The following is a 26,877-nucleotide window of genomic DNA, read 5'->3' on the forward strand; positions in this document are numbered from 1 at the left end:
GGAGGCCACACCGAGGACTCCAGGCACATGCATGTCCCAGAGGAGGAAAAGCAGCAGAGACAGAGAGAAAGGCAGGGGCTGCAGGGACAGCAGGGAGGGCATGAGCAGGATGGTCAGTAGTCGGTTGTCTCTGGTGGAAATGTGGCCCAAGTACCTTCTGGTCTCGCCTGGGCGACACTTGGAATGGACTAAAGTACCATGATGTATAATTTAAAAGCATCAGAGGAAATTTTTATACAAAGTTAACTTTTATTACAAACAAAATTCATGAACCAATTATAGAGGTTTATGGCAACCACAAAAATTAGAAACAGCGCAACGAGAGGGGAGGGGAAGCCTTCCATTGGGCTGCAGGCATCACGAGCTGCTGCTCGGTGGCCGAGGCCGGCTTCTCTGCTAAGGCAGGTGGCTGCACCTAGCCCTTTGAAGAACTTGAGAGCAGGCACTGGGGCCTGCTTCACCTTTTGGAGGGGCCACGGGTGCAGGTGGTTCCTCCAGGTCTGGACAGTGAATCACAGGTGTGACCAACACCTGCAGTGGCTTCGAATCAGCAGGTGCCATCTCGGCTCCTGCCAAGCACTCAGCTTCAGCAGCCGTGACCAGTTCGATCATCTCAGGCCCTGATGGCTCATCAGGTCCCGTAGTGGTAGCTGGGGCGGGCTCTTGACATGGTTCATGATGTTGCTCAGGGGCCGAAGCTGGTTGCTGCACTGAAACAGGTGGCTGCTCCAGCTCTTCAGGGACCTTGATTGCAGCCTCTGGGGACTGCTCCTCATCCAGGGCAGCCAAGGGTGCAGGTGGCTCCTCCAGGTTGGGACAGTGAATTAGAGGTGTGCCCACCATGTGCATTGGCTTCAACTCAGCAGCTGGCATATTGACTTGGGCGAAACACTCAGCTCCAACAGCGGTGTCTGGCTTGAACAGATCAGGCCCAGAAGCTTCAGCTGACCCCACGGTAGGAGACTGGGCAGGCTCTTGAGGTGGTTCAGCATGTTGCTCAAGGGCCGAAGCTGGTTGCTCGACTGAGGTTGGTGGTTGCTTCGGCATGTCGGGGACCACGATAGTGTGCACCCGGGCCTGCTCTTCTTCCAAGGTGGCCAAGGTTTCAGGTGGCTCCACCAGGTTGGGACAGTGAATTGGAGCTGTGACCACCACTTGCATTGGCTTGAACACAGAACCTGGCATCTCAGCTGGTGCCAAGCACTCAACTCCAGCCGCCGTGCCCGGCTCAATCACCGTAGGCCCTGAACTCACCTTGAGCCCGCGCTGGCCTCTCTTAGCTATGCAGGGCACTTTCCCGTTCCTCAAGGAGGTGGAGCAGAGGTTCTCTTCCTCCCACTCCTGCCCCCTCTCCTGTGTGGATCTCTGTAAAGACAGTGCCCGGCAGCCAGGCAGGATGCCTCAGCGCCCGGTCTGGCTGCCTTGGCTGGGCCTCACACCCAGCTAACTCCATTCCAGACACACCACACCACAGTCAGCACACACCTCCCCCAAGGAGAGAAAAGGGATGCAGCTCTAGGACCTTGGGTTAACTCTGGGATGGGTAAGAGGCACCTCAGGAATCGTCTTTCCACCCTGCCCACCATGACATCAGTGTGACCATGGAGGGATCACCGGGACACCTGCCCCTGCAACCTCCTCCAGCCTGGATGGGACCTGCTCACACATCCCTGGTTCCCTGAAACTGAAGAGGAGGGGATGGGGCTGCCCAGGATGGCTGGCACAGGTGGCCTGGCCTGGCCTGGGCTGCTCAGTATTACCTTAGGGCGCCTCCTGGCAAATGCCCTGAGGCGTGGGGTGTGACGGTGGAACCAAAATCCACAGCAAGTGAAAAAGCCGCATCCCTGGGGTTTCTGGAAGCCAGAGCCCCGGGAAGTCGGCAAGCAACAGGAGAACATCTTTGACTAGCGGATGTCTCCAGCCAAATGAGCCTGATGTGTTGCTGCACTAGAATGTGGGTGCCTGGTTGCAAGGGTTCCAAGTTCTGTTGGGCTTTGTTGTCAAAGAAGTGACCTCACTGCCTGGGATCCCCTACCTGAGTCCCCTCCTGGTTGAACCTTCAGTGTTGTCTTTTCACTTCTGTGTCTAATGGACATCTCAAATTTAACTTATGGAAACAAAATGATTTCCCTCCACCTCAGGCCCTCCACCCCAGTGTTCCATGATAGACATCTTTATTCCACTTCTGCTTTGTGGACCATCCACCTTGGAGGTGTCCTAGATTTCTCCCTCTCTCACATCCCACATCCTGTCCATGAGATTCACAATATGAATTGTGCCCTTGTGTTATCCGCATTATTCTTGCCTCGTTTCTCATGTCGTGATGTGCCGGAGCCAGCTTGGACAAGGCAAGCTGATGTGAAAATCCAAGGAATTTTTGTGAACTGGTTGGCCTCATTTTGGGAGCTTGAAATAATAATTGTAGAACACTGTAATTTATGTATTTATGTTTCCTATCTACTGTCTGTGTCCACCCAAGTGCCTACAACAGTACCTGAGGCAGAGAAGGCCCGAAGATTTTTTTTTTTTTTTTTTTTCCTAAAGGCACATTGTTGTTGTGGGGCCTTGTGCACAGATTTTGGGAACTTCAGTGATGAAAGTCACTGAGAAAGAGTCAGAGGCAGTCTTCCAGATTCCTTTCAATGCAAATATCCAATATGTCACTTAAAAATATCAGGTTCAACAGAAGCTGGGTCCTTCATTACTGTCTCATGAGTAAATGTACTCCCTGTTGCTAGGGTTGCAGTCCTAAAATTGTAAACGTTGTTTCTCTAATTATAAAAATGTACTCTCTGGATTATAGTTGTTTATTATGTCTTGGACAAAATTAATAATTTTTCTTCATAGTCTAATGTTTTAAGAATTAGATTTCTTTAATCTTTGTGTTGTTTCGATCAGACATTGATGTGTTACTATTTTTTGAAAAAGTTGCTTAAGATTTTTTTCGTTTCCGTTATATGCTACATTCTCAGCTGTTTGAGATCTTCTTTTATTCATTGTCGAATTGCCTATACCACCTAGCAAATGTGTTAGAAATGACAGAGGTCTAGTAAAAGTAACTTGAATCTAGTCCAATAACCAATTTCAGTTTTCTGTATTGGCCCATAAATTTACAGCCTCTTTGAAACTCCATTATAACATTGTTACATGTACTTTTTCATATTTTAAATACATTATTTCATATTTGCTTATATAAAAAGTACTGTGTCCAAGACTTAAAAATTCTTATTTACTAATGCATTTAAATCTTTCTCATAACGCTCTACGGCATTTAATGTAGTAGTGAAATTGTTCATATCAGTGCCTCCAGCAACTTTTCCTTCTGTACTTGTGTTGTTCCTGTTTATATCATTTGGATATCTTTTGAAAAACAATGACATTCTTTAGACCCCTGAAACAAACAAACAAAAAAAGAAAAAGTATAAAAAGTGATTGTTCTAACGTGGTTATTGTTGCTAGGGAAAATACTCCATTGGGATCAGTATACTCAGCACATATGTCTCATTTTATTAAAACTCACAGAGGCAACATGAATTGACATGAATTTAGTTCATTGATTTTAACTGCTTTGGTAGCAGTATCTTGAAAAAATGTATATATATAGTGTAACTCTTTTGTGTCTGTGGGTTTAAAAGTGGACTACATATTACAAATTTGAGATAAATACTCAGATGTATGTGTAAACAAATATACATTAATGTCCCAGGATTCCAAATTTAAATTCTGAAAACATCAACCCACAATTTCTAAAGTACACTACTAAGGTTGTAGGGGCAAGCACACATAAACACACATAAGTGTCATATTTATGTAACGTTTCACTCTCGGGTGAGACTGAAGACAAAGTTTTGCATTAATCAAAATAATTAAGTCTTAAAATGTAATCAGCTTTGTGATTTTTTATTTCCTCTTAGACTGTAGAAGACACCAGGTCAAATAATGTGAAAAATAATGAGTAGGGTCTGTTAACTGAAATCCTGCAAAGAAGCTAGCACTATGAAGTGGAATGAAGATGTGGCTGAGTAACTAATTAGCCATCTGGCACCATTTAGATTAGGGCAACAAGGCCTCCACCTCTTAATAGTCCTTTAAGGCATCATTCACTTACTGCAGTATGCTAATTGATAGTCATATGAAGGCCCTGAGTTAGAAGAGAAATGTTAAATTATGCTCTGCATAGTCTGATTAAGATAATTAAGCAAAACGTTATAGGAAGATGTCAGACAAAATGGTTAATGTTTCCAAAAATTTCAATAATTATAGAAGTGAGACTATAAGTACAAAATGCTTTTTTTTTAAAGAAATATTTTCATCAGAAACATCACCACCTCCTCCCCCTCTTCCATCGTACTTCTTTATTTGCTTTGAAAAGTTCAAGAACTTAAGAAATGTCATGCCATATCAAACTGTATTATCGGGTGGCATTGTAGAAGACACATAATTTTTCTTTTTTGATGCCTAGAGTTGTGGATGAGCCACCTGGGTAAAAGAAAAGTGACAATGTGACTGAAGATACCCTTTGTATCTTGAACTAACTTTGGAATTTTGGCACAGCCCGCCAAGATTCATGTATTCTACTTACCTTACAAGATTCATGTGAGACCCACCTGCCTTCCTGTACACATGATGACCCAGAAAAATCCCAGTTATCTCATGATTTTGTTTTCTTCTGTATATTCATCTGTCAATCTTTGCTCCATTCTGATTTTTCCAGCTTCTCTGCCTTCTGCTGTAATTGATTCCAGAAGCAGGAGAAAAAAATGTCCTTTTCTATTTTAAGGGTTGTCATTAGAACTTAAAAAAATGTTGGAGGAGTATTGGGAGTTAAAATATGCATTTTTCAGACACAGGAAAATTAGTCAGGCAATTACCTATCCAATTATCAAGTAGGAAACTCTAAAATGTCTAAAATATCCAATCATGAGGCAAAATGTTCTTCTCTCTAGAAGATGAAGACTGACTTTCCTTTTCCTTAAAGTCCTTTGGGGACTATTTATCTATGGCACTTATCTGGCAGGCAGTTCTTTTGCTAGGCTATGTGACTAACTTCCACATTCTCCCCTGAGGATTACACAGACAGGACATTCCTATCAGATGGCTTTCAATGGTTTTAGTTGCTTTAAAATGACCTGTGACCAGTAAAGTATGGAGGTGGTCACTCCACAGGCTCTAAATCTTTGGAAGATTATTTTTAAAGCAAATCCTTTAGAACTGCTGTAGAATGATTTTTTTTTTTTTTTGAATGATAGGAGAGAATAGCAGAGAAAACTATAAGGACCATCTTTCTTATAAATTAATGAAACATGACTGACACCCAATTTTGTTAAGGAAAAAGCTTTAATCTAAGAAATAATGTACTAAATATCTTCATTTGGGACACCTGACAAACACAGGAATTCAATGTCTGAAACATGTATTATTTAGATATAATGTATAAATAACTCAGTTTTTATATCATATCCCTTAATTCTAAAGCTGTGGCTTTAGGTGCATGTATCTCTGGTACATTTTCTTTGAAAACAGAGAAAAATAATGAAATATCTATATGACCAGTGTAGATTGTTATTCTTACACCAAGATCTGATTTATTTCTTATATTTGTAAAATAGAATATTTTGCTGAAATTATGTTTTTATTTTAGAAAAGCAGTGCACCTTTTCAAGCCAGTTATATAGGAGATACTACTTATATGTTAATTAGTTATGACCAACTGTTGGAAAAAATTTTTTAAATCTCTCCGGTTTATAAATTAGCCTATTTTAATATTTCGTTGTTTCTACTTGGTTTTGGTCTAATAAAAGTGTTGCTATCCATATATTGACACACTACAGAGTTAGAATTTGTAACCCAGAATATACTGACTCATTTTAAGGTGTATAATGTCTTTTAAGCAATATGGAATATTTAGTGTGTATTTATTCACTAAATAAAATATTTTATTTATTTGAGAGAGGAGAGAGGGAAAGCACAGGAGCAGGGTGGGTGCAGAGGAAGAGTGCAGAGGAAGAGGGAGAAGTGGACTTCGTGCTTAACACAGGGCTCCAGAGGGGATTCCATCCCAGGACCCCAAGATCATGACCAGAGCTGAAGTCAAGTGCTTAACCAACTGAGCCGCTGTAGTGCCTCTGCGGCCCCTGTGTATACGTTTTATTTCTGATCCATAACTTCAATCTAATTACTCATATCCCAAAACATATTGAGAATCTCTGCCATACAGGCATCTGTGATATAGTCATCATCTTTCAGAAACATGTATAATAGAGGGAGTAATTAGCTACAGTTTTTTTTTTACCAGTACAGTTATCTGTTCAGAGAATTCTAGAACAAAAAGACAAGACAGTCTGAATTATTTCTCTAACTTTATACACATCTCCATGAACACCATTATACTTTGCTGATAAATAATAAAAAGGACACTTCTTGTTCACCCTAAGCTATGAGCTGATTTGTGTCACATCCCCCCCACCCCAGCACTGAATTAATATTGTCAAGTTCTAAGCTCTAGTAACTCAGAATGTGACCATATTTAGAGGTAGGGCCTTTACAGAGGCTACTAAGGTAAAATGAGGTCATATGGGTGAGCCTAACTAATCCAATCAGATTGAAGTCCTTATAAGAAGAGATTAGGACACAGATACAGAAGGAAGACGATGTGAAGACACTGGGGAAAGATGATCATGTGCAAGTCAAGGAGAGAGATTTCACAGAAGAAATCAGCCCTACTGACACCTTGGTCTAGCACTCTAGCCTACAGAATTGTGAAAAAATAAATTTCTGTTTTTATAGCATCTCTAGCAAATTAATACAGCCTGCTATATGAAATGCTGTTTTCCAATATGTGTTGTGGAGAATAATCTCTCAATAGTCAAATAGTGCATTTTACCCTCTCACCAGTTATTAATCACTATGCCAGATCATACTGACAAAGCAACAGCGAGCTAGAAACATAGGTCCTTGCCTTCATGGTGCTTACAGTTCAATACAGAATACTTATATGAAGCAATCTTTACCATCCTACAACCTGAAATTTTGTTAGTATTCTGTTAGTATTCACATAGAACATAGTTACACTGGTAGTGAAACAAATCTGTAACAATGCAAGAATGCATTAAGGTAAGAGGGCAGAGGGGCAGAGATTCTTTTTTTTTTTTTTCTTTCTTTCCTTTTTTTTTTTTTTTTTTTTTTAAGAGAGACACTTGGGGTGGAAGAAGGTGGGGAGAGAAAGGTGGGAGAGAGAGGATGGTAGAGATTCTTAAACACATATGAATTTAAAATGGCCCTAACAAAATTAGTAAGGATTCAGAGAATAAAAAAGACAGAGCTGCATAGTGGAGCACATTTGGATAAGTGGAAAAGAGGGGAGGGTATTCAATATAGAAAAAACTCACAAGCTGACTTAGAAAAAGTAACAATATTAAAAGAAAGTTTGAAAGAAAAACATCAAGAATAAATTGTAAATAACCTACACTAGCTTCCAGGAGTTTTAAACCAGAATATCTTTCTTATCTTTTGAACTCACTAATCCCCCATAGGAATATTCTACTTGAGGCAATTCAAGCTACTAACAGAAAATATACTTTAAACTCTATTTTTGCCCTTTACTTTTTCTGCATCTCTCAAACTACCAATTGGTAAAGGCTCAGCTCTCATTCTAAATGTGGATTTATGACTATTATTTTTTTATGTTGATATGATCTTTCATTGTGAGCAAAGTGAAAAAAATCAAAGTTTATTTATGTAACACAGTTACTTTGATAAGAAAACAAAAGTAAATTATATAGCAAGTGCAGAATGTTTACATCCTAGGATAATTGACCTATGTTTCTGAAGAGTAGCTGTTCAGAGTAACTAGGCGCTGAGAAATAAATCCCTACTTCTTATTTTATGGTAGAGCTAGGCAAAATCACTTTAGAATGCAGCCCTAACTGAAGTGTTAACTAAAGTGTTTCTTGGGGTATATTTGTTTTAACTCAGATTCTTTGTGTTGCAAGTAACAAAAAACAATTCAAATTTAATTGAGTGAAATCTGGGTTTATTATAAGACTTGTTATACATTTCAAAGACATTAGTCGCAGAAAAATGACAAACCATCAGAAAGTTCATTAGCCAGAGTTTAGGAAGTTGGTAGGACTTGCTGTCTGTTAATGTTCATTTCTCTCCTATGTCTGCTACATTCTTCTCTTTCCATAGACCAGGTTTCTATACTCCCTAAGTTCACCTTGTAGAAAAGATTTACTTCTTTTCAAGAGATTGGACAAACTGAGCTAGGAATGCCGTAACCTCAACTCTCAATTGCTTACTTACAATTTGATACTTATAACTCCATATTGGGTCAATAGTTTACAACAAAATTAGCCCGGAAATAAGATGGCAATTAAACAAATATAGTTGTAGAGCATTCACTACATTCACTTTTGTGTACATGTGGATTTGTGTAAGTGCTGGGGGTGGGGAGGGATGCGAAGGGAGAGCAGTTTCTATGACCAAAGTATTGGAGTGATAAAACAAATCAGCAGGGGTTTAATACAACATTTTGTGTGTGTGTATCGAAACCAAATGGATTACTTACACCCTTGAAACATAGGGCTTTACTTTTGAGACTTAAAATGTTTTGGCTCAAATTATTGACTTGTGCTTTTATGATTTTATGCTTTATCTTTTTATCACTGTTGAGCACCCTTGTGTTAAGGGTGCTATCTCTTGAATATTCTATCACCTTTGCTCTGGTTTCTTGGGCTCAATGATTTACCTGCATGGTCTTACAGAACACTGACTTTTCAACACACACAGATATACACACACACAACACATACACACAGAAATCTTAATTACCTGTTTCTTCCATTTGTTTCTTTTTACCTGTTGGCTATTCCTGTTTAAGTATTTCTAGTTCTACAAATCATTTTCATATTTGTTTACCTCCTTGGTGTATTCTTATAGTCTCTTCTACATGATGACTCGAAATTAATGGCGTTTGTGCATCTTAAACCATACCCAAGATCTGGAGAGCCTATTTGTTGAACTGCATGATGTTATCTTAATTTTCCTGAATAGAGACTATTATTATAATCTATAATCTTTGTATGTAAAATGTAATTTATAAAATTACAAAATATATAAAAAACTCAGTCCTCTTAATGGAAAAGTAACTTTGCTTTCTAAGAATGTTTTCCCAATTAATATCTTTTCTAGAGTTTTTTGTGTTAAAATTCATTTATAAAATTTTTATTAAGCAATCATCACCACCCAATAGTAGAATATGCACTGAAAAAATGGTGAGTAAAATCTGACATGGCTTCACAAAACCTATTAACCAGTATAAAATAATTGCAGTAACCAATTAATAAACAATAAGTTGAATTTCAATAGAAGCTAAAACAAATAATAAAGTAATACAGTTTTACCCAGAAGGGAAAATAATTTTCTAGTGTTCAATGGGCTTCTTAAAATATATAAAACACCAAATCATGTAGAAAATCATAAAACTTTCAAAAGATAGTTTTCACAAATCATATTTTATAACCACTATTTAATAATTATAAATTAATTGATTTACTTGTTTACTTCTCAGTGTTACTATGTGTAAGCCATTAAAACAAAAATCTTTACAGATTCTTACCTATCTCTTATCTATTGATTTAACTTTTCTACTTTTATTATGGAAAATTCAAAGTTGTTTCTGAGCAGAAAAAAAAGTATCATTTAACTCTAAGTACTAATCAATTCATGGAGTGTCTATCTCACCGAGATCTTTTCCAAATGTCTTTACTATCTTGAAGTAAAGTTCGGATGTTATTTTATCACACATATTTCAGTATACATCTATAAATGATAAAGTTTTTTATTTTTTATTTATTTTTATTTTTTAAAAAAATATTTATTTATTTATTTATTTATTTATTTATTTATTTATTTATTCATTTATGAGAGACATAGAAAGGCAGAGACACAGGCAGAGGGAGGAGAGCAGGCTCCATGCAAGGTGCCGTATGCGGGACTCGATCTTGAGAGTCCGGGATCACGCCCTGAGCCAAAGGCAGACACGCAACCGCTGAGCCACCCAGGCATCCCAAGTTTTTCAAATGTAATGAAAATATCATTGTCCCATTTTAAAAATCAACAATCATCCTTTAATATCATCTTAGGGTAAATATCTAGTAGTGCAATTGCTGGGTCATAGGGTAGTTCTATTTGTAGCTTGAGGAATGTCCATACTGTTTTCCAGAATGGCTGCAACAGTTTGCATTCCCACCAATAGTCAAAGAGACTTCTCTTTTCTCTGCATCCTAACCAACATCTGTTGTTTCCTGTGTTATTAATTTTAGCCATTCTGACAGATGTGAGGTGGTATCTCATTGTAGTTTTGACTTGTATTTCCCTGATGATGACTTGAGCATCTTTTCACGTGTCTGTTAGCTGTGTGTAAGTCTTTGGAAAAATGTCTATTCATGTTTTCTGTACATTTCTTTTTTTTTTTTTTTTTTGGAGGCAAACTGAAGGAATCATTTATTGAGTTTTTAATCAAGTAGTACATTTCTTATCTGGATTATTGGTTTTTTGAGTATTGAGTTTGATAAATTCTTTATAGATTTTATCAGATGTTATTTTAAAATATCTTCTCCCATTCTGAAGTTTGTCTTTTAGTTTTGTTGAGTGTCTTTTGCTGTGCAGAATATTTTTATGTTGATGAAGTCCCAATAGTTCATTTTTGCTTTTTTCCCCCTTGCCTCCAGAGACATGTTAAGTAATAAGTTGCTATGGCTGAGGGCAAAGAGTCTGTTGCCTATGTTCTCTTCTAGGATTTTGATGGTTTTCTATCTCACATTTAGATCTTTCATCGATTCTGAATTTATTTTTGTGTATAGTATAGTCCAGTTTCCTTCTTCTGAATTCTGTTGTCCAGTTTTCCCAACACTCTTTGTTAAAGAAATTGTCTTTTTTTTCCATTGGATATTCTTTTCTGGTTTGTCAAAGGTTAGTTGCCCCTACAGTTGTCAATCCATTTTTCGGTTTTCTATTCTGTTTCATTGGTCAATGTTTCTGTTTTTGTTGTAGTACCATACTGCCTTGATCTTTACAGCTTTGTAATATAGCCTGAAGTCTGGAATTGTGATACCTTTAGCTTTACTTTGCTTTTTCAAGGTTGTTTTGTCTATTTGGAGTCTTTTGTAGTTCCATACAAATTGTAGAATTCTTTGTTCTTAGCTCTGTGAAAAATACTGGTGTATTTTAATGAGAATTGCATTATATGTGTGGATTGCTTTAGGTGGTATAGAGATTTCTTTTTTTCTTTATTTTATTTATGAGAGAGAGAAAAAAAGAGTGAATGAGAGTGTGAGTGGGAGGGAAGAGGCAAAGGGAGATAGATAATCCTCAGACTCCCCACTGATTCAAGGCTTGATCCCAGAACCTTGAGATCATGACCTGAGCTAAAATCAAGAGCCAGCTGCTCAACTAACTGAGCCACCAGGTGCCCCAGGTAGTAGACAGTAGGCCTGTGTTGCTACATATGTTCCTCTTTTTTTTTTTAAGATTTTATTTATTTATTCATGAGAGCCAGAGAGAGAGAGAGAGAGAGAGAGGCAGAGACACAGGTAGAGGGAGAAGCAGGCTCCATGCAGGGAGCCTGATGTGGGACTTGATTCCAGGTCTCCAGGATCAGGCCCTGGGCTGAAGATGGCGCTAAACTGCTGAGCCACCCAGGCTGCCCTACATATGTCCCTCTTATAACCACTTTTGTTGCATGCCAGAGGTCTTGCACCATCATGTTTTCATTTTCATTTTGTTTTCATGTATTTTCTTATTTTTTCTTTAATTTCCTGGATGACCCATTAACTGTTTAATAGCACGTTGTAGTCTTTCCAAATGTTTTCTTGGTTGACTTCGAGTTTTATAGCACTGTGGTCAGAAAATATGCATGATATGATCTCAATCTATTTTTACTTGTTGAGGCTGATTTGTGACCTAGTATGTGATCTATTTTGGAGAATGTGCCATGTGTATTTGAAAATAATATATATTATGCTCCTTTAGGATGAAATGTCTGAATATATCTCTAAGTTTTTTTGGTCCAGTGTATCTTTCAAAGCCATTGTTTCCTTATTGATTTTCTTCTTAGATATTCTATCCATTGATGTAAGTGGGCTGTTAAAGTCCTCTACTATTTTTAAAAAGATTTTGTTTATTTATTTAAAAGAGAGAGCATGAGTGGTGCAGTGGGGTGGAGGGAGAGGGAGAAGCAAAACTCCTTACTTAACAGGGACCATGATGTGGAGGCTTGCTCCCAGGATCCTATGATCATGACCTGATCCAAAGGCAGCTGCTTAACTGACTGAGCTAACCAGACACCTCGAAAGCCATCTACTATTATTGTACAATTATCAATAAGCTCCTTTATATTTGTTTTTAACTGTTTCCTATATCCGGGTGCTCCCATGTTAGGGACATAAATATTTGCAATTGTTTGATATTGAGTATAACCCTTTATTATGATATAATACCCTTCTTCATCTCTTGTTATAATCTACGGTTTAAACTTTAATTTGTCTGATATAAGTATGGCTCCTCCAGATTTCTTTGACATCCATTTGCATGTTAAATTGATTCTCCATCCCCTCCCTTTAAATCTGCAGCTGTCTTTAGATCTAAAATGAGTCAGTTGTAGGGAACATGTAGATAGGTCTTAGGTATTTTATTAATCCTGACATGCTATGTCTTTTGATCGGAGCATTTAGTCCACTTACTTTCAGAGTATTATTGATAGATATGAATTTAGTGCCATTGTAATAACTTGTTAAGTTGTTGATTCTGGAGATCTTCTCTGTTCCTTTCTAGTGTTTTCACTTTTGGTCTTTCCCAAGGAGTCCTCTTTAATATTTCTTGCAGGGCTCATTTAGTAGTCATGAGTTCCTCTAGTATTTGTCTGGGAAACTCTTTCTCTTTCTTCCAGCCTTGCTGGATAGAGTATTCTCTTGGCTGCACATTTTCCCTATTTTCCATGTTGAATATATCGTGCCACTTTCGTCTGACCTATCAAATTTCTGTGGAGAAATTTTCTGCAACCTTATTTGTCTTCTCATGTAAGTTAGGGACTTCTTTTATCTTTCTGCTTTTAGAATTTTTTCCTTATCTCTGTATTTTGAACATTTTACTGATATGTCTTGGTGTTGGACTGCTTTTGTTGATTTTGATGGGAGGTCTCTGTTCCTCCTGGATTTGGAAGTCTATTTCCTTCCCCAGATCAGGCAATTTTTTTATCTATAATTTCATCAAATAAACCCCACTCCACCACCCCTCCAGCAACCCTGAGTTTGTTTCCTATGATTAAGAGTCTCTTGCGGTTATAGCATTTTTTTTTTTTTTTTAAATTTCAACCAACTAGTTTTTATCTCTGCAGTCAGAGACTCCCTGGTGTCTTCTATGCTTTTCTCAAGCCCAGCTAATGTCCTTATGATTATTATTTTAAATTCTGGTTCAAGTATATTAGTTATATCTGTTTTTTAAAAAGATCCTATTATTTATTCATGAGAGACAGAGAGAGAGAGAGAGAGAGAGAGAGAGAGGCAGAGACACAAGCAGAGGGAGAAGCAGACTCCATGCTGGAAGCCTGATGCGGGATTCGTTCCCGGGACTCCAGAATCATGCCCCAGGCCAAAGATAGGCACCAAACCACTGAGCCACCCAGGGATCCCTTATATCTGTTTTGATTATGTCCCTGGTCATGACCTTTTCTTGTTCTTTGTTTTGAATGAACTTAAGATGAATTTCCCCATCTTGACATGTTGTCTATGTCTCTGTCTTCTTCTGTGTAATAGGAAAGCCTGTTGTGTTTCCTGCTCCTGAGAGTAATGGCTTTATTTATTAAGAAGTCATATACTGTCCAGTACCTGGCACTTCAGGAAATGTTTCTGCTGTATGCTCTGTGCACTCTGCTGCTGAGTTTTGGCTGCTCTTTCCCTCAGGTCAGTCCACTATGGAGTTTCTTTTGGACCTTGTCCAGAGTGTGGCATGTTTTAACTAGGTATGCTCTGATCTGCACACCTCAGTTAAAGGAGGCCTGATGTTTTACCACTAGAGCTGAAGCTGTACAGCACTCTACATAGATGTGGTATGTGCACAGGGTTTGTGCTGGTTTTCTGGAGAGGGGGCCACTGTTCTGGCCCTCAGGTCACTTGTCTTAATAAAGAGCATCTCCAGAGAACAGGGCAGGAGGACTTTGTGTAGGTGGCTCAGTCCTCCCCTGTTGGCACTGTTCTGCTCACTGAAGTTAGTCCATGCTGATGGGTGGGAGAGAAAAATCTTGCCAGCCCTCTGTCTCATCCCCAGAGAGGGGGATTCATGCCTGCTGCTGTCTGGGAAGCCCTCACAGAAGAGCAATTTCCCTTCCTGTGCCCCAGGCATCCTTCAGGTCTTTATATCCAGCAGTGTATTGTAACCACTTTTTATCTCAGGTATGCTGGCTTAGTTTCAAAACTGCAGACTCTAGAGACCTGGCATGGCACAGGATCCTCAGAGGGTAGGTCTCACCTCTCTGAGGCAAGTGCAGGTTTATTCTAGAAGGGCCTTTGTGCCAACCTGTGGGAACTTAGAGTTTAGAGTAAAACACAGTGAAAAGGCAGTGTCTAGGTTAGCTGCCCTCAGTAGGTGTCTCTGTGCCATGCTGAAGCAGGGGGAGTGAAGTGATGCTGACCAACTCTTTTGTCCGCTGAGAAGCAATGCCACCCTCCCAGAGGCACTCCAAGAAGGGGCAAATGTCTCTCCAGTGCGTCCTAGGGGATCCTCAGATGGCACCATCTGCTCCCAGGGTCTCCACCCTTCTTCTACACAGGAGCACTGCAGCACCTGACAGGGTCAACACCAGCCACAGGGTGGATCTTGTAAACTCCAATCTGTGAGCTTTACTGGTTGTAAAGCTGACAAAATTAGCCCTGCTCATTTTATCAGTCAATAGCTTTGGGAAAGTATTTTTCTTGTGGGATCCTCTGTGAGCTGATTTCTCTCTCTCTCTCTCCCTCCCTCTCTCTCTCTCTCCCTCCCTCTCTCTCTCTCTCTCTCCCTCTCTCTTTCTCTCTCCCTGATTATGGCTCCCTTACCTTTGCAGTACACCTGAGCCTTTTCTCACCCAAACTATATCTCTGTGCCTCCCACCTTCCACTATGCAGCCTCTTTTCTCCCTCTTAGGTGTACAGTTTGTTCTTTCAGGTCTTAGATCAATTTTTGGGGTATTCAGAATGCTTTGATACTTACCTAGCTGTGTTCAAGGGACAAGGTAAGCATAGAGTCCTCCTACTGCTCCAACCACTTAACTCCCCCTAATTTCTAGAATTTATTTATTTATTTATTTATTTATTTATTTATTTATGTATTTATTTATTTTTGAGAGAGAGAGAGAGAGAGCACATTTGCAAGTGGAAAGGGGAGGGACAAAGGGAGACAGAGAGAAATAATCCCAGGCAGGCTCTATGCCCAGCACAGAGCCCAACATGGGGCTCAATCTCCCCACCCAGAAATCATGAGCTGAGTGGAAATCAAGAGTTGGGTTCTTACGGCCTAAGCCACCCAGGCACCCAGTTTCTGTATTTTAAAATAGAGTCTGGTCCTATTATTTTCCCAGATAATTGAAAAAAAGGGGGGGGATGAGGGCACCTGGGAGGCTCGGTTTGTTAAGTACCTGACTCTTGGTTTCAGCTCAGGTCACACTCTCAGGGTCATAGGATCAAGCCCCATGTCGGGCTTGCACTCAGGGCAGAGTCTGCTTGAGACTTTCTCTCCTTCTCCCTTTGTTCTTCCTTTACCTTCCTTTTCAATGAAATAAATAAATCTTTTTTTAAAAATTGCAAGAAAAAAACATAAATGTAGATACATTTTAGAGCAAAGCATGCTGTAGTTTGGATCTCAGTAAATTAGAATAAAATAAAATAAAACCAATACTCTCTTGCAAACACTTCCAAGTATATATCCTTTTGTCTTTTAAAATAAACCTTTCAAATTAATTTATTGCTTTTCTTTACATTTTAACTGAAATGTTGAACTTAAGTTTGAATCACTTTCAGAAATATGAGCTCTAGAAATATGATTTGATTGAATTTTGGGAGAGATTGGAGATTGAGATGTCATTGATAAGATAGTACATGAAAGGGTAGTAGATTTTGATATGAACAAAGAAAATGAACTGTTCATTAGATGTCCAAAAGAATTAATGCTCTTTCCTAAGTGACTGAAGGACTGTTGAATATGAAAATAAATTTTTGGTAGAGCTGAAGTTAGTCACTTGGCAAAAAATAAAGTAACATAGCATCCTACATTTAGGCAAGCTTTACAAATGTGTTATAATCCTAAAAGAGACCATTCATGTCATAATGTTGATTGTTTCTTCTAATTTTTTTCAGTCAGTGATAAAACAAGAGTATTAATAATAGAATACAGGCTCAATGTTCAATATACAGTACAGTGCATCTTTCTACCAATATTATTATATTCTCATGCTTCAACTTTACTACATTCATCAAATGCCAAATTTGATTTCTAACATACAAAATTTAGTGCCTCTACTTAAGTACTTTTTCTTAACAACTAAAATCTATTTATTTTGAATGTAAAGGATCATTTTGCAACATAAGCACTTTTATAATTTCTGCTTGGGGAAAGTTGGAGAAAGAGCACATTTACATAGTCTAAGAGGAGTTTGCGTCTGTAAGAAGGTCACACATTGAGTTATATATTGCTTTACAATTTAGTTCAAAGGGAACTTTCTGGGAATGAAAAAATATGCACAATACTAATGAGGAGAGGGAAAAAATGAAGTACATGTGATCGGATATGTGGAAAAGTAAGTAAGTTCCTAGAGGAAGTGAGGCCTTTTACTTCAAGTTACTAAGCTGTGCTTGAATTATCATCTATCAGGTTTCATCAGTAGAATAACTTACTGAATGAGTAGCACTGTTCTCAGTGGAAAAAGCACCATCCCCCTTCTAAAAAAATTAGTGGACTTTATTTCTTAGAGGAGCTTTAGGTTTATAGAAATATTGAACATATAGTCTGGAGAGTTCTTATATACAAATCAATCCCACCCTTCTCACAGCTTTCCCTATTATTGACAGCTTGTGTTGGTGTGGTATATTTGTTACAAATAACGAATATTAATTAACTGATGAATGATATTGATGCATCATTCTTAACTAAAGTCCATAATTTACGTTAGAATTCACTTGTTGTGTTGTACAATTTTGTGGGTTTGTCATTTGTCTACCATTATGGTATCATAGTTTCACTACTCTAAAAGTGTCCTGTTCTCCATTTATCCACCCTCCTTCCTAGTGCCTCCACCTCGATTCCTGAAAACCACTAATCTTTTCACTGTCCTGGAAGTTTTGCCAACAATATACCTTTTATGATTCAATGATATTTTGCTTTTCAGATTAAATACTCTAGAGATAATGCATATTTATTCATTTTAACTATGAAAGCGTATATGGAAGGAGAACCTATGTGTGTTCCCACAAGACTCTACCCACAGTGTGAAAATTTTAAAAATAATTTATGGGGTATAATATATGATCAGGAGCTGTGAAATAAAATATCCATGGGTAGGAAGTTTTGAGATATCCAAAATTGAAGGTAAAGAGAGATTTTCTATAATTCCATTAAATTGCTATGACATATGGCAGATTGCCTTACTAAATGAAAAAGAAACCTTGTTAAAAAACTTCCTGAATTGTGGGGGAAGGTCACTAGTGATTATCATTTTTTTATACTAGATACCAGAATCTCGAATAACAGATATGTACTTACAAAAAAAGATCAAGATATTATTTATGTTGAAATGTTATTTAAAAAAAGAATGTCTCACTGAAAATTACTAAACCTATTATTTCAAGTTGGATTTTTCAGTATTTACCTATATAGTCAGTTTAACCATAAGTACAATTAATTGTATTTTATAAGTAGTGGATTTCCGACATATAGTTTCATTTGTATTCTCATTAGGATAATGTGAAAAACTTTAAACAGATGATGACTAAGAATAGTACTGCTGTATTGGTTAGGGCTAGATTTCACTGCTTATATTTTCCAAATTCTCAGATTCTTTTCTGCATTTACTCTGCAGTTCTTTTATCTATCTTAGCCAGAACTGTAATGTTGCTTCCTTGTACTAGAGCTTTTATTGCCAGACCATACATCATTTAGAGCAGTGGATGTGTTTTTGGAAATGGGAGCTCACGCTAACTCTTTGAGTCATCATGGCATGGTCCGCATGGAGATGATTTGGATTTCCCCCACCTCATCAATGTTTCTAAAGCCACAGTGAGCTTTTGGCAGTTGATTCTTCCAGCTATTCATCAGCTATATTTTACTCATCTCAAGGAGCTTTGATGTTTCTTAGGACCTTTACATTGCCAAAATATTTCCATCAACTAAACCTTAACCACTAGCTGTTTACTCTCTGGTTACCAGATCTATTCTACTGTAGGAGTCTTTACCAGCCAAAAACCTTACACTTTAGCATTTACCATGATTTTTTTCCTTGTTCCTGTGTGGAAGCTCCAGTGGTATCATACTTTCTTCTATCAGGCATTATGACTCAAACTGTCTACTAGAGCGCAAGTTAAATGAGAGAGAGAGAGAGAGGCTATAATAAAGGAAACAATACACAATCAGCTCAAGATAGCACATTGGCTGGGAGCATTTGCATATGGAACATTTCAGCTCATGAGCTTCCCACATCAGCTGTTGTATATCCTGGCATACCAAGTCTCATTGACTTTGAGGACATGATAATATAGAGAATGCAGACAAAATGCAAATACTAATATACTATAGCTATTTTTAGAAAATATCTTCAAAGCTTTAAAATGCTTCTGTGTTATGTTGGGTGGCAGTAAGAGAGGTATACGTAAATCTGATTTTGATCTTGCTCAAAAAATCTGAAGTATAAAAATTACATAGACCACAATGCTAAACTTGCTTCCCTCCAAACTGTTCAGCCAAAGGCTTGCCACTTTCTGCACTGCAGTGAGCCTCTTTTCTTTTTTGGGTGATGTTATGTTAACTTACAGTTAAGTTGCAGTACATGTAAATTCATATAAATGACAAAATATTAGATGAACTCATGTTATCATTTTATCCTTATTGGGAAAATAGGAATTCTACTCTTAGTGGGAGACTAGATTGTTTAAGTTACTTGATCTTGTTGAATACTCAAGGAAAAAAAATGTATCAACAGATATCAGCATTCTTAAAGGAAAATCCAGTAGTAATAATATTAATAATGATTATAACAACAATAACAACAATACACAACAGCAAAAAAAAACCCACCAACTTTTATGGAGTGCCAGGCTTCCTTCTTAACGTCATTTAGTTCTCATAGTATTTCTTTGAAGCATGGCATATTTATCCCCATTATAAAACAGGATCCTGAGACTTGGAAATGTTAAGTTTATTGTCCAATAACAACTGGATTTGAAATAACAGCAGAAACAAAAACAAAAATGAACAAAAAACTGTTGTCCATATAACTCCAAATCCCATGCTTTTAGTCTTTTTAATGATTAGATATAATAATATTATTTTTAAATACCAAATTTACAGAGGCAATTTTTGTAGGTGACTTGCTGTAGTCTTTTAGTAGAGAACTGTGTTTTTTGGTCATTTCCATATATTGTAGAAGATATGAAATATATATTTGAAAAATATATTTCTAATTTACTAAATATGATATTAATCTATAATACTTGTATATTTATACTATCTCTATTCTACAATGAGTATTAAAGAAAACATTGACTTCTTTCTTTTCTATTATAAAATCATATATAGTCATTTCAAAAGATGTCAAAAGAGAATTGTACTAAGAATAAAAGGTTATTCATTTAATTATTCTACCTAGTACTTTCCAGTAGTATTTTTCTGAATTTTTTGAAGTTTGTGCTTTTACACATGGGCATATATATATAATCATTTCATTTAATATATTTTGCAGAAGTGATATCTTACCTAAATTTTCATTGAATATTATATTACAAATGTTACAAGATGAATCAAAATTGTAATTTAGTATTATTTATATCATAAGTTATTAAATATTCTCCTGCCCTGCTAGGTTACATATTTCCAAATACAGCATAATCATGAAATATTAGAAGAATCTCTTCTAAAATCAAAAGCAAAGAAATGATAGAACTTCCAACTGATAATATACAATGTACTTTGGAAAGGAAAAAATTAAACAGTCATTATTAATAGTTAACATGACACTCTCCTTGAATTTATAAGAAAGACACTAGAAAGATTTGAGAATTAGTGAGAGGTCAAGTGTATATTATGTTAAAATTGTAAATGAAATATTTATTACAAAAAATAATAGGAAATGTATTGAAGTGACATACTATACTTTAAAACCTATGAAATACCAAAGTATAAATCTGAGAAGAACTTCTTTGGACCTCAAAAATTGTATAGTAGAGGACAAAAATGGTGTACTAAACAAAGAATGAAATAGGACACCATCTCATGTTCGTGAATGAGGGAATTCAATATTGTAAAATGTCACTTCTAACCAATATAATCTATATGCTTCACAGAATTGCAATCAAGATACAAAAGAAATATCAGAAAATTTGATGAATGAAATTGTAAGTTCAAATATAAGAGGAGTGATGATAATATCTTCAATAAATTGTGCTGGGTGGGGAACCATCGGTGGCTCAGTGGTTTAGCACCTGTCTTCAGCTCAGGATGTGAGCCGGGAGCCCCAGGATTGAGTCCCGCATCAGGCTCTCTGCATGGAACCTTTTTCTCCCTCTTCCTGTGTTTCTGCTTCTCTCTCTCTCTCTCTCTCTCTCTCTGTGTGTGTGTGTCATGAATAAATAAATAAAATCTTTTAAAAAAGAATAAATAAATAAATTGTGCTGGTAAAAATTATATATTTTAAATATTTTACTTTTTCAACCTTTCTTGAAAAAAAAATTAAGTATATTCCTATTTCACATGACATTAATCCAGAATTTAAGATGGAGAATAATTTCTATAATCTAAATAAAAGAATAATTATTATTTATAATTTTTAAGTAGGTAGAGTCAAATATACAGGAGCCATACAGAAAATGACTAACATGTTTGACTTCAAAATAAAAATCTGTATTACAAAAAAAAAAATCTGTATTACCAAATAAACTAAGAACACGTTAATAAATCAAACAGCAGGGCCAGGAGTATATTTACAGCATATGTGTAAGGCAAAGAAATTGGATAGAGAACAAAGAGTTCCTCAAACTTGTAAGGAAAAGAGAAATTAAAAAATAGATTAATAGAAAAATGATGTGAATTGGCAAGTAATGATATTTTAAAGATACTTAACCTTACTACTAATTATTGAAATGAAAAAATGAATATGGATTAGTGCTCAACAATTAAGAACTATTGAAATGATCATTAATACTAAATGTTGATGAGGATATAAAATGATACCCACTAATACACATTTTGTAGACATACAAATTCGTTAAACCTTTTGGGAAGGCAATGCATTATTAAATATCAACCCTACATATACCCCTTGACCCATCATTTCTATTTCTATGAATCTAATTTGCAGAAATTCTTGCATAAGAGCATAAAAATGCATGCATATGATCAAACATCGCTTCATTCTTTTAAAAATAACATGAAGAATCTTATAAATAATATCTACCAGTAGGACATGAGTTAAATAAATTTGATTTAACCATAATATGCAGTAATATAAATCTATTAGGACAAAATGAAATCAAGCCAACTGTATTGACATGGAAAAAGTTTGAGGACATATTGCTAAACATTAATAGTAATTACAGGGTAATACACAATATGGTGTCATTCATTTTAAAAGGCATATGTGTATATTTATCTATTTCTAAATTCATAGGAAAGAGGACTGCAAGGTCACACTGAATTATGTATTGGCGGGACTGATTTTCTAGCACTCTTCCAAATTTCCCAGTCATATGTTTTGTTTTGGTTTTTGTTCCAAGGGTAAGTCTTTTGATTTAAGCCAAATGTCCATGTAATTTAGGATTCAAACCTGGACATGTTTCAGAATGAGAGGGGACACTGTTAATAATTATGCCTAATAAAAGGCACAGCCATATCTCTCCCAGCAAACCTCAAAACTGTCCCAGTAAATTGTGACATATGGTCTATATACTTACAGCAGCCAGTGAATTTGATTCTCTCTCCATCATTTGTTTGGATACGTGCACCTAATCTAAAGAGAATCAATTAGGAAAAAAAGACTTTTGCAGATACTACTATTTTTTAAAAAGAGCAAAAAAGTCTACTTTCTCCTCTGAATCTGAAAAAGACACTGTTGTAAATTTGAAACCACAGAGTTTGGAGATAATTTCTGCATCTGCAACAGTATTTTTGAGCACTAAGGAAAAGCCTAGAGCTACTCACAAACCCTGTGTATTCTCTGAATTTTGCTGATACTGAGAAGAGCATTGGGTCCAAGAAATGAAGCTCGTAGTACTTTGGGATGCATTTAAGCAAACTTCACTTAAAGTTCCAGAATACCACCTGATTTTTCAGTTACAGGAGTCAAACAGTTCTCTGTTTTTGTTAAGGTCAACTATAATTGCTTTCTTTCTCTGTCTTCTCTACCACCTAGTTCTAATGAATATACATTTAGGATCATCATTAGCTTCTCACGCTGAGTCTCTGTGAGCTTAAACTATATATATAAATACACACACTATATCCTGGCAAATGGCTATGCAAGTGAGAGTCAGTATCTTATAAATTTCTCCAGGCATTCCCTAATCAAGTATAATTATGGATGAGTGTATTTTAATTTATTTCTTTTGGGGATATGGTAAACAATTAAATATAAATACTCATATTTAAGTTCAAACAATTTTTCTGACCATTGTTTTGAATATTGTGAATATCTCAACTTTTTAAATGTATTTTTCCAGAGCAACTTCATTTTGCCAGGTTGACCATCCGTCTTTATATCTCTCTTCTATTTTCACAACTTCTATGACTCCACTCTTCTCTACACTTTAGAACACTTTTATTAAATGTGTCTATTAAATGTTTATTAAATGTGTATCACTGATTGGGTTTTTCCACTTAAAAATTCACTTTTTTCTTCATTATGTACTGAAAATCACTATTTCCTTTTAAATTCATTTTCAGTCCTTCATATTTTATACAGCAGTATTTTCCATTCATTTTCTCCCCTTTATCTTTTTCATATCATTCTGTTGAAGTTTCTCCAAAAATCTTTTTTGCTTTTGGATAATAAATAGTTCCTTATACTTTTTTTGTTTAATTTGATAATACTTTAAGGATTTCTCCTCTAAATTTAAAGTTTTAGTATAATTTTTTTTCCTTCCATGTCTTTTTTTTTTCTCCTTTTGTTTCTGTTATAGCATCAGGCATAGAAATCTCATGTGTTCTCATGACTTGTAGTGAGTGGAGGGGTGATGTCCTTTGGCCCTGTTCTGTCCACCCTTGTCGTTTCCTCCTGTCCTTTCCTCCTGCCTATATAGTGTTGTCTATATACTTGTTGACCCAATGTTCAGTGTCTGAATTTATTTAGTTTAGGCTGATAATTTTAGATGAGGATGTGTTCTAGTACTATCTCTTATTTGATACAAAAAAAAAAATCAGAGACATAACCCACTCAATCCCCAATTTCCTTGACTCTCAGAACTCCTTTTGCAAATTTATGGTCTGCTTTAATTATGGGAATTTTACTACCCATGTAAAGTATTTTATTGTTAGTCCCTTACCTCTACTTTTCTACTAAACCCCAGGTTAATTTTATGCCATATATTATCTAGACATTCTGTTCTCCATCCTGTTATATCCAAAGTTCTGATAAAAAGAGGGAGTATATTGCTATGGCTACTTGAAAATGCAGCACCCACACTGGAAGAAGAACAGCTAGGAGATTTTTCCCACAGGGCTATAGAAACTGAAGATAGACAAATAGTTCTTCTAATCTACTTTCATGCCACGATGTTTCCTTTATGCCAAAGAGCACAGTGAGCATTCAGTTGTTTCTCTGTCAAGTTCTACTGTCCTTGCAGTAAGTAAATTTCCTTCTCCCAGACAGATGTAAAAGAATTGATTTATCTCAACCAAATATTATTATTTTTTTTCTTTTTATCTGACTTCAAAGATTCTGTTGGAAGTTAGAGAGGCTGTAACACATGCTAGCTTTAAAACAAATTGCTGCTTTTGAAGCCTAATTTTAACATTACTGGGAAGGTCTTGCTTTTTGAGAAAAAAATCTAAGGGAAACAAATGTTGTCAATCTATTTGTAAATTATAGGATTGTGATAGACATACATTTAAGATGTCACAATTTATTTTTTTGGATTGAAAAATAAGTCAGAAGTGGTCTTTCTATATTTTTTGTGATTTTTATATCTAACTTAAATAAAAACATGATATGAATATGAGTGTGAATTTAGGTTTGCAAATGCCATCTATGAAAGCTGAATGTGCCTTGTGTTTATTTTACTGACATGACAGTCATTTACAGGGGAAGTTCTGCATTTATAGAACTCAAAAATTATTCCTATAGTGGCAGCTCCAAATGCATAATCTTGGTCTTCATTCCGCCCTGACTTTTAAGATTAAGACTTCTGACATAGAGAATGATGTTTAGCACTGCTGTTGCTATGGGACATACATAAAGCACATAAAAGTGCTTCAGGTGAAGAGAGTGGAAATTAAGGCATTCTGTAATCTCAGGAAGACAAGCAAGGGGAATAGCAATGCCATGCAAATCTGAAGTGCATTATGAATGCAACAACGTGAATGTGTGAAAGGATAAAACCAACCACTGTTTTTGCAAGGATTTCAGTACTATAAGGTAGTTTATCAATGGAACAATAATCTGTAGTATTAGTGGACCAGATTTCAGTTTAATCAGTTTCAACCATGTCTAGTCATAGAATTTATGATCCCAAGTCACTTCACTTAGGAATGCTTTAGACCACATTTGCAGTTTTAATACCTAAAGGCCTAAGCAATCCTTGTACAAGCTAAAGTTATTTAAAGCTACTTCTATAATAGAAAAAAAAAGAAAAACCTTGCACAATTTACATCTTAAGTATAGGAATACCAAAAAATACCAATTCTTATCTGATATAATAATAGTGTCATTTCATTCAGTGTGGATACTCCTCTTTTAAAACTGGAAGGACCCAGGCTTTTTGAATGAGTGCCAGACATTAGCCTGAGCTTCTAACTCATTAATAGAGACACAAATGAGTGAACTGCTAACCCGGGGCACAAATGGAATATACCTGCTTGCTTTAGGTTGAGAGAAAAAGCAGATATATCAATAGATAACATATTTGTAAGGTACTTTCTAACACTTTGTTGTAATATTTGCTTCTCAGCTGGGAACATTGGGTGGCTCTGCTGAGGAAATATGGAGTCATTGTTTAAGTAGAAAGCATAGATGATAAATGATAGATGGATAAATAGATAATAGATAATGGATAGGGGTAGAAGAAGAGATACAGAATGAGTACTTACAAAGAATATAAAATTGGTAAAGGAAATTTAAAAAAAAGAATCTTCAGGGAAAAAGGAGCAATATCAGGAGATTGTATCAGAGAAGTCAGTATGAGTACAATAAAGAGAAAAATGTGCTGCTTGGATTTATCTACTTGGAGTCATTAATATGGTAATAGAAGCTTTACTAAATGTAGGCTTAGAAATCAGGACAAGATTAAAGAGTGAATGGAAGGTAAAGATGTACAAACATCACAGTATAAAACATTTAAAAAGAGATGAATGATAATTTTAATATATAAATATGTACTTCATGTATCTACAAAATGTATAAAAATTGATAGAACAGTAGGATTTTTTATGATGCAAAATATTCCGATAGATATTGCACTCTTTATATGTTAACTGGAAGGATTCAGAAAAGAATAAACTGTTAATAATGCAAAGGAAGACAATTTTATTTTATTTTATATTTTGGGGGACAAAAGACAAAGTTTTAAAAAAGGAGCTTAGTGTTTTGAGAAAGATCTAAATGTGTGGAGAATATGCTCTCTGACTGGAGAAAAGATTCTTCCTCGTCATATACAAAAAAATGGAAAGAGGCCATTGAAAGTATTTTAGAGTACTCAATAGAAATATCTAACCTGCAGATTCAGGAATAACTGATTATTCTGTTTTGAAATTAGAAATACAAGAAAATTTAAAGGAATTAGGAAGCATGGGAAAATAGAAAAGTATTAGCATAAGATTATTAACAACCTCCATCATGACCATAATTTTGGAATGAAGATGAGGGATATAAGGGAACAATGGATAAGAAAGAGTAAGACATTTGCAGTATGAAGCTGGAATTTATTGTCATTGACAGGCAGCCCCATTATTAGATTTTTCTCAGAAACTCAAAAGAAAGCACAAGAGTTGCATGATCCTATATAAGAAAATAAGTAAGAAAATAAGTAAGAAAATCCTTCCTTTACTAGCTAAAATTCTGTTGCCAGCACAGCAAAACTGCTATCCTCTCCCAATCCCGTCTTCAATAAAAGCAAAGGAACTTACCGACTATAAATTTTGTCCTGAATAAATATAGTTTTAAGCAAGTTGAAAAAATGTAAAAATTGAAGTAAAAATAAAAATACTGTTAGGGTAGTTGGGTTGCTCAATTAAGCACCTGCCTTTAGCTCAGGTCATGATCTCAGGGTCCTGGGATGGAAACCCTGCCCACCAGGCTCCTCACTCAGTGGGGAGCCTGCTTCTCCCTCCTCCACTGCCCCTTCCCCCTGTTTATGTTCCTTCTCTCTCTCTCTCAAATAAATAAAATATTTTCAAAAATTTGAAAAAAATAAAATAAAATATTGTTCTATT

General features: G+C 36.2%; 1 protein-coding gene across 1 annotated transcript; it reads right to left on the reverse strand.

The window, feature by feature from the left end:
• Positions 1–235: 235 nt before the first annotated feature.
• On the reverse strand, positions 236–1,936 carry LOC112662265 (fibrous sheath CABYR-binding protein-like). Its single transcript, XM_025450860.3, has 2 exons — positions 1,761–1,936; positions 236–1,365 (listed from the first exon to the last, which is right to left on the reverse strand). The coding sequence occupies exons 1-2, from the start codon at positions 1,896–1,898 to the stop codon at positions 397–399; spliced, it is 1,107 nt and encodes a 368-aa protein (XP_025306645.3). The 5' UTR covers positions 1,899–1,936; the 3' UTR covers positions 236–396.
• Positions 1,937–26,877: the final 24,941 nt, after the last annotated feature.

The sequence above is a fragment of the Canis lupus genome, chromosome 13, assembly GCF_003254725.2.
Source record: "Canis lupus dingo isolate Sandy chromosome 13, ASM325472v2, whole genome shotgun sequence".
Classification (NCBI taxonomy): Eukaryota; Metazoa; Chordata; class Mammalia; order Carnivora; family Canidae; genus Canis; species Canis lupus.

Excerpts from the sequence above, each read along its gene's own strand:
- LOC112662265 (XM_025450860.3), bottom strand. The coding sequence starts at position 1,898 with ATGTTCTCCTGTTGCTTGCCGACTTCCCGGGGCTCTGGCTTCCAGAAA. Across the intron at positions 1,366-1,760 it reads TTGCCAGGAGGCGCCCTAAG|AGATCCACACAGGAGAGGGG; the intron begins GTAATACTGAGC and ends CTGTCTTTACAG.